The sequence below is a fragment of the Mesoplodon mirus genome, assembly GCF_964341445.2.
Source record: "Mesoplodon mirus genome assembly, chromosome: 16".
In the NCBI taxonomy this organism is placed as follows: domain Eukaryota; kingdom Metazoa; phylum Chordata; class Mammalia; order Artiodactyla; family Ziphiidae; genus Mesoplodon; species Mesoplodon mirus.
The window spans coordinates 8,190,847-8,203,939 of NC_138992.1; the positions used below are offsets into that span (position 1 = coordinate 8,190,847).

General features: G+C 49.9%; 1 protein-coding gene across 1 annotated transcript in view; it reads right to left on the minus strand.

The window, feature by feature from the left end:
* The window catches only part of TG (thyroglobulin), a gene marked incomplete at its 5' end in the record, with an annotated part of 239,460 nt that overhangs the window by 8,252 nt on the left and 218,115 nt on the right, over positions 1-13,093 (minus strand). The window contains 2 exons of the mRNA XM_082601181.1: positions 9,892-9,999; positions 12,704-12,885. Coding sequence (XP_082457307.1) covers positions 9,892-9,999; positions 12,704-12,885 — 290 coding nt within the window. The remainder of the gene's footprint in view (positions 1-9,891; positions 10,000-12,703; positions 12,886-13,093) is intronic.

Genomic DNA, 13,093 nt, shown 5'->3' on the forward strand with positions numbered 1-13,093 from the left:
TCACAGACTGGGTTCTGCGCTTTGTACGGACGATGGGGTGGGAGGTGTGGCCTGGCACAGAGGGGTGGAGGCAGGACGGGGAGTTGTGGTGGCAGGTGACGGAGTCTCCAGCGCTCTGGGCCTCGTGTACTGTGAGAAGGGCATCACGCTGAAAAATGAAATTGGAGTTTTTCCTGATCCAGGAAAATCAAAAGTTCGGGAGCCACTCAAGTGCACGCTCGCTAAGGTCTTTAGGCTCCGGTCCTGTGAAAGGCATGAGAACTGAGGCCAGAGGAACTGAGGGCCAACATCTTAAGGGATAGAGGACATTGGCGGTTTCTACACAAGTCAGTCACAAGCTGCATCTCTTTTGGAACGATTGCCGGAGCGGGCTGGGTAGAAAGCCTAGAACTGAGAAATCACAGGGTGGCTGCAGTTATCCAGGAGAGATAGAAGTTTGCTTCTTTTTACAGATTGTCCCCCGACCTTACCTGTCAGTCATCCTGCTCATCTTAAGTCTGCTGGTGTGAATGTGCAGGGAGGCTCAGTCTGCATTCCAGCAAGTCAAAAGCCAAAGCCACCTTTCAGAGACGATTCATGTACAAGCTCCTGACCTGAGCTCTGATTCCAGTATAAGAGAGGCATCATGCACGGACACTGGGGCTCGTTAGGGAGCACGGCCGAGATGCTGTCCCCAGAGGAACGCACTTGACCCTGGGCCCTGCTGACACAGTGACCTGAGCTGGGGATCAGGGTGCGGAGAGGGACTGGGTAGGATCTTTCTTGACATAAACAGGCCACATGTTTACCTTCCAGGGGTTGAAGAGGCTTTTGGCTGAGGCCCATTGCTCCACCCCATCTCACTGGATTGATTTGAGAGTCTGCTGTTCTCTCTGAAAGAGGAAGTTTGTTGACCTCATCCCCATAAAATATACTCCTTTTTTAAATCTTTAGCTAGCATCTCTAGATAACTTCCTCCAAAAGAAATTAGGGAACATGGAGGAGTAAAAGCCCTTCTCCTTCCCAGGATTTTTTCTTTTTTTTTTTTTTTTGAGAGACTGTTAAATAACTTACAAATAGGAGCTTACCAGTGTACTTCTCTTTGGGCAAAGCTAATATGCAAAAGTTCAGATTCTGCCTAGGAATTAATCAAGAAGGAATTATATGCTTTGGCTTGCGTTTTACAAAGAGATTCGCTACACAATACTTTAAATAATACAATCCCATCCCCGGCCCCAGATGAAATACTTGCAATATTTCCATAACTCCCTAAAGCCCAGCACAGCTGGATGATATATGGTTTGGCAAATCAGGCGAAGCTTTCAGCGGACTTGCTGCATTAACCTGGACATTTTATTCTCTATATGACACGTAACAACTGTTGCTCAGAAAAGGCTGAACTTTCCTGGTCCAACACATCTACTCTCACCAGGAAGTTAGATGTTTACCAACAGCCAACTGTGTTCATCACTGGCCGGTCTGTGCCAGTTATAGTTCTCCTTGTAAGTATAGAGCTGAATTAAATGCATAACATATCACGTGGATGCCCCACTTTCAAGAAACCAAAAGTGGACATCCACTTGCATTATGGTTATGGGTTTGCACAAATTTCAAAGGGAGAACTCCAAACCACATTTTCCTACTCAAACTTTTGACTCTGCACGAGAAGAACAGCAAGTAAATGCACGTTTGTATGCTTAGAGTGAAAATTAACTGTTTAAGGCATATTCATTAGTCATAAGTTCCCACTTTAATTGATTTTTTTGATTAACTAAATGACCATCATATTGGATAACAGGGTTTCTATTCTACATTCAGTTAAAAATCTGGTTTTTAGTGAGTTGTGTTATGAGTGTGAGAGAAAAGACCAAGGTGCATTCTATATAATCTGTCTTAAAAATCTCCAATGACTTTCCATCACGCTCAGATAAAATACTATCTCTTTGCTTGCCACAGCTTACAAACTCTTATGTGAACTGCAAGACCCTGTCTTTTTTCCCCATATCTCCAACTACTCTCCTCCTCTTCAATAAACTCCAGCTCTGTCCTTCTTTATCCTCAAACATGTCAATCCCTTTCCCTTTCTCCTTCCTAGGGCAGTTATCTGAATTTACTCTACATATTTATTTGTGTATTGTCTGTTCTTTGCACCCTAGCCCTAGACCCTCATCAGCCCACCCACTGACTACAGTGTTAGTCTCAAGATGGTAGCCCTTCTCTGTCTTACCAGCTGCTCCATCTCTAGGATCTCCATCTCAGAGAATCTGGGGCATAGAAGACAGTAATTATTTGTCGAATCAGTGTTGAAGAGCACATATAGCACAAGCCCTTATACGTCATGAATTTGGCTTCAGTGTCAGAAAATGATTTACTTCCGTCTTTACTGGGAAATAATCTTGTTAATCACACAGGATGTAGCCAGGCCAATGGACCCAGTTCAAGAATTCAACCACTTAATAGCTGCTTTGGTTTGCTAATTCCAACTAATTCACCAAGACAGTCAACTAAAAACATAATATTTTGAATCTGGAATGTTAAAGGCCCCTGGAATGCACAGAAACATCTAGAATGCCAATGCAGCGGTGTGCAAAATATCTTGAGTCTGGAATTGATGTCTTTGTTTTTCCAGGGTTGAGACGACTTGTGAAGGAGGAACATTACTGCCTCTTTAGTCATTCTGATAATTTTTCTTCTCAGAACCTTATTTCTCCTAAAAGGAAAATAACCCAAATATTGGCCATCTACAACACGCCAAGTATTTAATGTACATTGATTTGAATCTTCACACTATGAAGTAGATATAACTACACCTATTTTCTAGGTGAGGAAACTAAGGTGAAGGAACTTGCTCAAACGCAGACAGCTAACAAATGGAAGAAATGGGATTAACACCCTAGTTGGTTTAACCTCCAAGGATGTGTTCTTTCACTACACTGAACTGCTTTTCCCAAAATTAAAGAATGGTCCAGCATCCTACATGGAGCCTGGGTAGGTGTTTAATCCCAAGAGCCCTACCCCACTGCCCATTCAAAGTCAAGTCTCATCTCTCTAAAATGTCTCTGCACCGCTGAGACGTGGGAATGACATCTCAGGACTCTGGGGACGAAGGACTTTGGAATAAGGACCTGAACACAGCATGTAATTCAAGCATGATGGCTCACACACAGCCCCGAGGTGAATTTCCATGGGAAACGATGAACTGGTACCACCCCCAGGAATCTTAAGATGATGGGCCCCCATCGCCCTCTGAAGTGGCCACAGCAAAGCTTCCAGGAGCTAGTACACAAAAACCACTTCTTCTGTGCTTGCTTTCTTCCTGGATCTTGTTCATTCCAACGTGGGTTCTCCCAGTATAATACATTAAGCAGTATTAGTAGCACTTACTGAGTGCCAACTTTATGCCAGCCAGCTAGCTAGGCCGTTTGCGTGTTTTGTCTTATTCGATCCCGACACACTCCTATAAGTGTACTGTCATTAGCTCCATCTATGGATGAGGAAACCAAAGCTCAGAGAGGTCGTCACTTGCCAGAGGCTCAAAGTGAGAGACAGAGCCAGGATAAGCCCCCTAAGGACAGGCAACACCAGAGAATACAGCAGTGCTCCCTTCTACACTTGCCGGGGCCTGGCTCCTGGAGGTGTGTTGGAGGGGGATCCCCCCAACCTGGGCTGGCCACAAGGTCTTGGAGTCCGTGGCTCGTGAGTGGCAGAGCATACAATGGGGGTCCCTCCTAGGAAGACACTTGGGCGAGAGAGTCCTATGGGAGGAGCTGGTGAGAGAGAAAGACGTCAACTGTAATCAACAAGACGGTGATGCCAGGACTGGCGGGGAGGGAAGAGTCCCAGAAGAGCGTGGGAGGTGGTGCCTGGACACAGCTGGGCAAGAGAGAGAACACCCACGGCCTCAGACCTAGGCGTGGACAGCAGGCCAGGGTCCTGCCTGGTGTGACCACGGGAGAGAGCCTGCCAGCCCTCCAGGTGAGCTTTGTAACAGAAGAGCCAGATGCTCCAGTTTGTGGCGTGCTGTGGTCTGCCCAAGGGTCTGCGGGACCAGGGACAGTACCTGGCGGCGGGGGGATCTTGTGTTGATTCAGGGATAAGATCTGGGGTCACACCTTCTCTCCTGGTGGTGTTAGTGATAACTCTCGTTTTAAGGAAGGCCAGCAGTGCTTACCAACAGAGGACCATTTGGGGCCCCAAGGGGACAGTGGCCTTGTCTGGAGACATTTTCAGTTGTCACAACTGGGAAGGTGCTTCTGGTATTGAGTGGGTGGAGGCCAGGGATGCTGCTAAACAGCACAGGACGCACAGGACAGCCCTCCATGGCAAAGAGTTATCCAGCCTGACGTGTCAACAGTGTCCAAGTCGAGAAACGCTGGATTACAGTCATCACTGAAAATCCGTCTTCATGAAACAGTGGGCTATAGATGGGAGCTGTGGAGGAAACTGGCTCAAAATCTCCCCAGTGAGCAAAACTGAGCAAAAGAAAGCTGCTAAGTTTTGTCCTCGTGTCAATAGTCTTGGTGAGCAAAGATGCCAGGCACTGTGGTGTGTACAAACACATACACACACCCACACACACACCCTAGATGCAGACACTGCACCCCTGAACCCTTCCAGCAGCCCTGTGGGATATGCACTATTACTCTCCCCTTGGATAGATAAGGATGCATGGAGGCTCAGAGAGGCTAAGCAACTCGTCCAAAGTCGCACAGCGAGCAGGTGGACCTAGCCATGGCAGGCACTCAGAGGCTTTGGGTTGAAGTGAGTGCAATTGAAAGAAAACTGGAGAAAGGGCAGGAGGCAGGGTTTGAGTCCAGACTGCCGCTTACTGACTCTGTGACTGGGACATAATTCTGGTCTTCTCTGGGCGTTTGTTTCTTTATCTGTAAAAATGAGTTGGATGAAATCATCTTACATAGTCTATGATTCTTTGAATCTGGATCTTAAAATTGCACCTTCTTCTCACACTCTAGATTTTCCTTTTTTTGTCTCCTCCCCCATCCATTACACTTATTCTTTCCTCACAAAAGTTGGCCCTCAGTTTCAGAGATGCAAATCTCATCTACATAATCCAGGTGAGCATGCGATGCTGTGATCAATTAACAAGAGTCTGCAAGAAAGTGGTAATTTATTGTGTTTTGTTAACTAGCTATGCCAGGAAAGCTAATATATGCTCACAGACAGATGGCTGAAACCATAAGGCACGCGCATATATTTTAAGTCTGTAGACCTCAGCCAGAAATAAATGAGAGTGTGACAGCTCCTGGGCAGAGTGAGAGAGATGTCTTTTCGAGCAGAAAAGGCAAACTTGCCAACAATTAAATGGGTGAGTTTCTATGATTCATTCATTCATTCAAGTATCTACTATATAGATGGCACCATATTATGGTCGTGGTGGGGAGAGGTGATATAGGCCCAGAAAGATATCAAGAACGTGCTCTGATGGACAAGAATAATGAGACACTCTTACACTTGCTGTTCGCCGGGTCCTGTTCTATACACAAATGATGACAATAACCCTCTGAAGTAGGTACGATTCTTCTTCTTCCCATTTTCAGTTGAAGAAACTGTCACCAAGGAGGTTAAGTGACTTGCCTCAGGTTCCTGAGCTAGTAAGAGTCAAGACGGGTTTCTAACAAGGTAGTTGGCCCAGAGTCGCTGCTCTACCCAGGACACTTTCTGCCTTTGTACAGTTGGCAGCATCTCTGCCTGTAAAATGTTTCAGTGGCTCTGAGTGTCTCTTTCCTCCCAAACTGATAAAATGTCAGAGTCAGAAGGTGTCTGAACGGTGACTGAGCCCAGACATTTTTCATATCTCTGTAAACTGAATGACCTTGAAATTTTACTTGAAGCTCAGTTATGAAGTAGAGAGAAAGGGGCTGGGAAGCTCGGACCCTCCATCTCGCTCTCCTCCTCCTCCAGGTCCACAGAGCCCAGTGAAGAATCACTGCTCCTGACCTGTCCCACCTCCTCACTCCCATTTTGCAGATAGCAAAACCGAGCCCCAAGGAGCCTGTAAACTAGAGTGGAAGAGACCCTTTCCCACATGTCAACTGAGGTAGTTGTATCAGCTTCTGTCTTTCAGCATGATTTCCTGAGCACCTACTATGCCTCCTCTGTGCCAGGAGGGTCTCTAGGCCCTGAGGTGACCCGGGAGGCACTTTGAGTGGTTCTGATGCATGGGCGTGGCTTCCTTCCAAGGAAGGTTCTGTGGATCAGCGCAGTGGCATCCTGTCTGTGGGTCCCCAGAGGGGCGTGAGGATGCTTTTCAGCAATAGAGAAACCCAAACTGGCCACAAGAGACTGAGGATGTGGTTTGGATTCTGTTCAAGGGCTGCTCCTCCGGGAAACACCCTGATCCCAGGTCCAGAACAGCCTGCTTTGCACCCTTGCCCCTCGGGAGCCTCCCCAGCAGGGCTGTCATGTTAGAGAGAAGGGTGGTGCTTTGGGTTGAACTCTGTCCCCCTTAAAAGATATGTTGGAACCCTGACCTCTAGGACCTCAGAATATGAGCTTCTTTGGGAATAGGGTATTTGCAGAGATAACCAAGTTAAAATGAGGTCATTGCGGTGGGCCTTAATCCAGTCTGACTGGCGTCCTTATAAAAAGGAGAAATTTGCACACAGACACACAGTGGAAAGATGTTGTCTACAAGCCAAGGAATGCCTGAGGCCTCCAGAAGCTGGGGCACGGGGTGCCTGGAGCAGATTGTCCTCTAGAGCTTCCAGAGGGAGCGCGGCTGTGCCAACACCTTGATTTCAGACTCCCGGCCTCCATAACGGTGAGACCATACCTGTTGTTCTAAACCCGCCAGGGTATGGTACTCTGTTACCGCAGCCCTAGGAACCGAATACAGGTGGGCTCAGAGCATTACTGACGCTGGCTGGAATCATATGGATCCTTTTGCTACGTTATGTTTTGATGGTTTTTGTCCTCATATAACTTGTGCAGTTCTTATTTTTTTGCCACTTGGAACTTTTGGAGTTCCAAGCTGTATGCACATGTTGAAGGCTTTTGATGGACTTGCTGCAGGAGTATTGCAGCTTCTGCTACAATCTCTGCCTTAAAAGGGGAAGGCGGAGAACCAGATCGAAGAACTCGCGCTCTGGGCGTGAACTCCTGAGAGCCCTGGCATTTGGGAGGCGCGGCCAGAGCACTCCATGAATGGCTTCCCATGCCTGGCCTCCCTGGATGCGGTCTGGCCTCCTGGACGTGGTGGCCACGGGATTATGAGACCTCCGTTCATCTCTGTCCAAACCCTTGGCTCTTCTCACCATTCCTTCTCCCCCGAATGCCTTCCCACCAGAACCCTAGCCTGGCATGTACTTCCCTTCCCACAACCTGGAGGCAGTTGCTTGAATCTAGGAAGTAAATCAAGTTGGAATTATAAACAGTTCTAAGCAGAGAGACTGTATGTTTTAGTGGAAAGAGAGTTCTGGGGCTCAGAGAAGCTATGAGTAGGTCACTGCTCTATAACCAACTGCTGCTTGTCCTTGGGGAAATCACGTGGAACTTCTTGAACCTCAGACTCTATCTGTAACACAGAGATGCTCTTTTCAACACTGCTGGCCTCACAAAGATGGATGTTCCGTGAAGTGTTATAAATTGAATAAGCCGTTGGGGGAAACCAGGTAAAGAGTGCTTGTTTAGGAAAACTAGAACGTTTGGGGGCCTGTATTAGTTTCTCACGGCTCCTGTAACAAATTACCACAAACTTTGGTGACTTTATAGCAACAGAAGTTTACTGTCTCATAGTTCTGGAGACCAGGAGTCTGAAATTGGTTTCACTGAGCCAAACCCCAGGTGTGGGCAGGGCCAGGCCCCTTCTGGAGGCTCTAGGGAAGAAGCCACTCCTCTTTCCTCCAGCTCTGGTGGGTGCTGGCATTTCTTGCTTGTGGGTGCATCTCTCCAGCCTCTGCTCCTGTGGTCACGTGGCCTCTTCTATGTGTAGCGAATCTCTCTCTGTTCTCTCTTATAAGGACACTTGTGAATGCATTTAGGACCCACTGAGATACTTCAGGATAGTTTTCCCACGTCAAGATCCCTAACTTAATCACATCTGCAGGCCCTCTTTTCCTCATAAGGTAACATTTACAGGTTTCAGGGGTTAGGACCTGGTATCTTCACATGACCATTATTCAACCTACTCTGGGATGTTGCCAATTATAATAAGAAATCGTGTATGTTTGTCAGACGTCCCTTGATGCTGTTGTAAAGCAACACAGGTTAGAGAGGGATAATTTATAATCCAGATATTATTAACACCAACTCAGTGAGAGGAAACCATTAGCCCCATTTTGTAGATGAGGAAACTGAGGATCAGAGAGACAAAGGGGCCTGCCTAAGATTGCACAGCTGGCAAGTAGTGGAGCTCATCCTTCAGCTGTAAAGTTCACTTTCAGGACTTCCCTGGTGGCGCTGTGGTTAAGAATCCACCTGCCAATGCAGGAGACATGGGTTCGATCCCTGGTCTGGGAAGATCCCACATGCTGCAGAGCAACTTAGCCCGTGTATCACAGCTACTGAGCCTGCACTCTAGAGCCCGTGTGCCACAACTACTGGGCCCATGTGCTGCAATTACTGAAGCCCGTGCGCTCTAGGGCCTGCGTGCTGCAACTAGTGAGCCTGCATGCTGCAACTACTGAACCCTGCAGGCCTAGAGCCCGTGCTCCACAATAAGAGAAGCCACCGCAATGAGAAGCCTGCGCACTGCAATGAAGAGTAGCCCCTGCTCACCGCAACTAGAAAAAGTCCACACACAGCAATGAAGACCCAACACAGCCCCCCCAAAAAAGTTGACTTTCTTACACCCAGTCTCCCTGTGGCCCAAACAGACCATGGACATGGGCGATGGATGTCCTCGCTCCATAGGTCCTTGCTTCATACTCTCGTATGAAATGAAGCAACACACTCTGGCATCTTGTGACACCTGACCCCCTGACGTTCTGTTACCAAAGGACCTTCAATGTGAAGTGGCTACTCTGATGTAATTTGTGGGAATCACATCAGATTATGTGGGAAGTTACCGGCCCAGCACTGGGGGGATGTGGGGTTTTCCAGTGCAGGTGAAGAGCTCGGACTGGAAGGTCATGAAGAAGCAGAACATGTGGCCTCACAGTCCTCCCTCCAATGCCCTGGAAACCTTGTGCCCCAGCGACGCACGTTGCTTTGCCCTCCCACTGGCCGAGACCAAATATGTCTTGTGACACCACTCCTCTCTGCTCCTTTGTTGAGCTGATGGCGCTATGAAAACCGACGCTATGTTCTTTTCTTCTTTACGTTTAAATCTTTTCTTTGACTTCTGGGAAACTCAGGATCACATTCTGGGCCCATTGGTTGCCCCTTCCTTTATCACTGGTTTTCTTTTACTTGTACCTCTTACTTTTCTTTTCCATTTTGACAATTTTATTGCACTTGAGACTTTTATTATAAGATACATTGAACTTATTCTGGAAGTTAGAAGGGTATATAAATTAGGGGTAAATAAAACTCCTTTTGTTGCAAAAGAAATCTTTTTGTACTTTGGAAAGTCATTTTCTTAAGTTAAGCTAAGTGTTCAGTTTGTAGAGACATAAACAGGTAGGATTAATAACGATGGCTCCTCCCCCCAAGCCAGGTCAATCGATGAATGTCTAATGTTGCAATTCCAAACTGCTTTCTATATCTTTTATTTTACTTGCTCTTCCTACAAGGCTGTGAGATAAAGTGGTGATTACTATTCTACCCATTTTTCAGATGATAAAACTGAGACTCAGAAAAGTTAAATGACGCGTCCCATGTCATTGAACCAGGACTTGTATGATGGTCCTGCCTTCTTTTCTCTGCTGCCCTGTGGATCACAGAAGTGACAAGGACCCTCTGCCAGATTCTCTTTGTGTGCCCACACCCACTGTGGCCACGCAGCCACCTTACCTGCTGTGGCTGTAGCTTTCAGGAGCGTGATACATGAAGACGTTTCCTTGGGCTCTCCTTGCCCAGTGTCTGGCCATGTCGATCACGGGGCAGATGATAAAGTAGTCCCTGGTGAGAGGAGGACAGGGGATGGGGTCTAGCTATGCACAGCTCTATGGACAACAGTGCCGGGTAAAGGCTCCTCCCAGGCAAGGGCCCTGGGCCACCAGCCAGCCCCTCTGCGTAGGCCTGCAGAGAACACCCCCCACCTCCTCGCACCCTCCAGCTTTCCTCCCGCCCCTGCTGGCCCCCCTGCTGGCGCCTGGTCCAGCCTGCTTCATGGAGGGCCGCGATCACACACTATGTGCATACGATGCATCGCAGGGTCAAGAGACCCATGGGGCAAACACCTTCCCAGGACATCAATTATACTCAAAGACTTGGGAGCAAAACATTTTATAGTAAAATGAATATAATATACTATGAAGCTGAACATAAAATAATTGTGCATTCTGAAGGAAGGTGGAGACCTCAGGGACGTTTCAGGTGTGTGACACCTTTAGACCAGTGGCTCTCGGCTGGGATGCCTCCACGCTCCAGAAGACGTCTGGCAATGTCTGGGGGACACTTTCAGTTGTCACAGCTGCAAGCAGGAGGTTTTTACTGGCACCTAGTGGGAAGGGGTCAGGGATGCTGCTAAACATCCTAAAATGCACAGGACAGACCCCACAGCAAAGAACTATCCAGCCTCAAATGTCAACAGGGAGGAGGCTGAGAGCCTTGCTTTAGATTCCCAAAGCCCCACATCCACTCCCCCTTTGGGGGTGATGTGAATAAATCTCAGAAGCACCCGCTTTCAGCAGTGGGGTCCTGCGTGTGGACCTGCACCAGCTGCGTGCCCAGAGGCAGGCAGGTGTGGCTAGAATCAGGCCGAATTTTGTTGGTCTGGGGCCACCAGGTTTTGAACCCCACTCAGCATCCCTGCGTCTCCTTGATGCTCCATCTCCTCAGCTGAGAAATGGGGCCCAAGGGCCTGACCCTTCAGAGATTCTGACAACCCCCATAAAAGTCCATCACTGAGGAGGGCTTCCTACCCCTCTTCTGGCGACTGAGACCGGCACCTCCAGGGTTTACAGGAAAGGCTCTCATAGAGGCTGGGGCTGGTGGGAGGGTCTGGAAGGGCAGATGAAGGCACGTGGTCCCCTGAGCAGCGGTGAGCAGGACGGGGGTGGGAGCAGACCTGCAGAGAGTTCCACCCTGGCTGCGCTGTGGACGGGCCTTGCCGAGGAGACTGGAGGCAGGGAGGCCTGTGGAGGCTGCCTCAGTCTGGCCAGGAGAGAATGAGGACCTGGCCTAAGGGAGGAATGGAGTCCACCTCCTCAGTGAAGCCTGTTTTGGTTACCTGCCCTCCTTCAGACCCCTGCTCTTGCCCCTGTTCACAGATTGTCCTCAAAGACAGTTACAGGCAAAGTTGGGGCAAGAATGGACATAGGTTTCTGAACTCTAGCCCTGAGGTCTTTCTACAACATTGATCTAAGCCAGTCCCGACTTGGCTGTGAGCCTCTCAGGGTCCAGGATTTGGACATCTGTGAGTTCTTCAGGTCCAGTCTGGGGCTGGGCCTCTAGGAATAGGTGTTGGCTATTTTGTTCAAAGCTGAGCTCTCTGCTAGAAGGAAAATTAGAGGCTTCCTGGTCCCCAAGATCCCAGGGGGAGGTACAAAGTTTTATTCTGAGCTAGCGACCCTCTGATTGGAAGCCACAGACTCCTGGGAGGAATGACCAAGCAGGACAGTGGGCCTCAACATCCTTCAGTCCATCTCTTCTCAACAGGGTCAAGTTCAGCAGAGGCCTCTGAGCCTTGACAGTGGCTCTGTCCCCGGGGACAAACAGCAAGGGCCAGCGTGGACCTCCCTCCCCGAGGACAGGAAAGAAGCTACAGGATGCGGAAACCACCTAACCGCACTCTCCCGGCTTGGAGGGGGGCCTGTCAGGGAAACAGAACATGTCAAGCGGCTGTGAGGAGCTCAAAGGTGACACGAGAGCTGGAGTCCCACTGCGGTCTCATCCCAGGGGGCTCTGCAGGCACAGAGAACTGGAATCCTGGCTATCTCTTGACGGTGCTGAGAGGGACATTCTGGGGACGGCAGAGCCTGTGATGGGTGGAGGCACCCACTAACCCCTCTTGGGTTGGGGGACCTGGGCAGACTTTCCCAGGGAAGGAAGCTTGAAGCGGTGAACTTGAGCAACAAGATCCATAAGCAGTGAGTGCAGAAACGGCAGCCCCCCCACCCCGCCCCCCGGGAAGGGGATGCACGGCTTCAGGAGCCCTGGGTCTTCTGTTCTGGGTGTGACATCAGGCACAAACCTTACCCTGTCCAGGCCTCCATTTCCTGTGGAAGGTGAACTCTGGCTGCCCAGCAGAGTCACCTGGGGGAGCCTTGAAAACTACCGATGCTTACGAGGCCTGGGCTCTAGCCACCCTTGGAGCTCTCCTCGCTCTGCTCTCAAGGGCAGCAGGGGTCCAGGTACTGGGCTGGAGGTGGGGTCCTCTCTGCTGGACTGCTCCCCGCCCGCTCTCCATCCACACAAGCTGAGCGCAGCTTCTCGGTTCGGGGCATATCCAAGCAGGCACCCTGTGATGGCGCGCGAGCACCACGGACAGGAGGGGTGGGTCACCCCTCGTGATTCCCAGTGGCGGGCAGGCAGCCCGTACTGGGGACTGATGACCGACACAGATGAAGCAGCAGCAGCAGGCCCCGGTTCTCCCGGGGGATCTGAGCATCCCCACGGCCTCGGGGAGGTGCAGGCAGGACAGGGTGCCCGGGCGGCTCACCTCGTGGCAGCCTCCAGGGCGCGGGAGAAGGCGGCGTAGTCATCCGCGTGGTGTTCCAGGGCGTAGTACCAGGTCGCCGCAGCCTGCACGCGCTCGTCCGCCGCCTCGCCGCCCAGAGAATTCTGCAGCGCCTGGTAAAAGGCTGTTTTGCTACTGGTCCGGCCTTGACTTTCCTCAAATTGCTTAAAAGAAAATATATGGAAATTCCCCAGTCAGATTCTGAAAGGCCCGACTGAGCATAGCTCAAGCCGTTGGTCTAGAATTTTCTCTCTCGGAGGCAGTGGAAGATGGCGAGAAGTGCGTGGGAGCTGGAGCCGGACTGCCTGGTGGGAATCCCCGCTCTGCCGCTTTCCAGCTGTGTGGCCTTAAACAAGCACCTGGGGCTTCCCT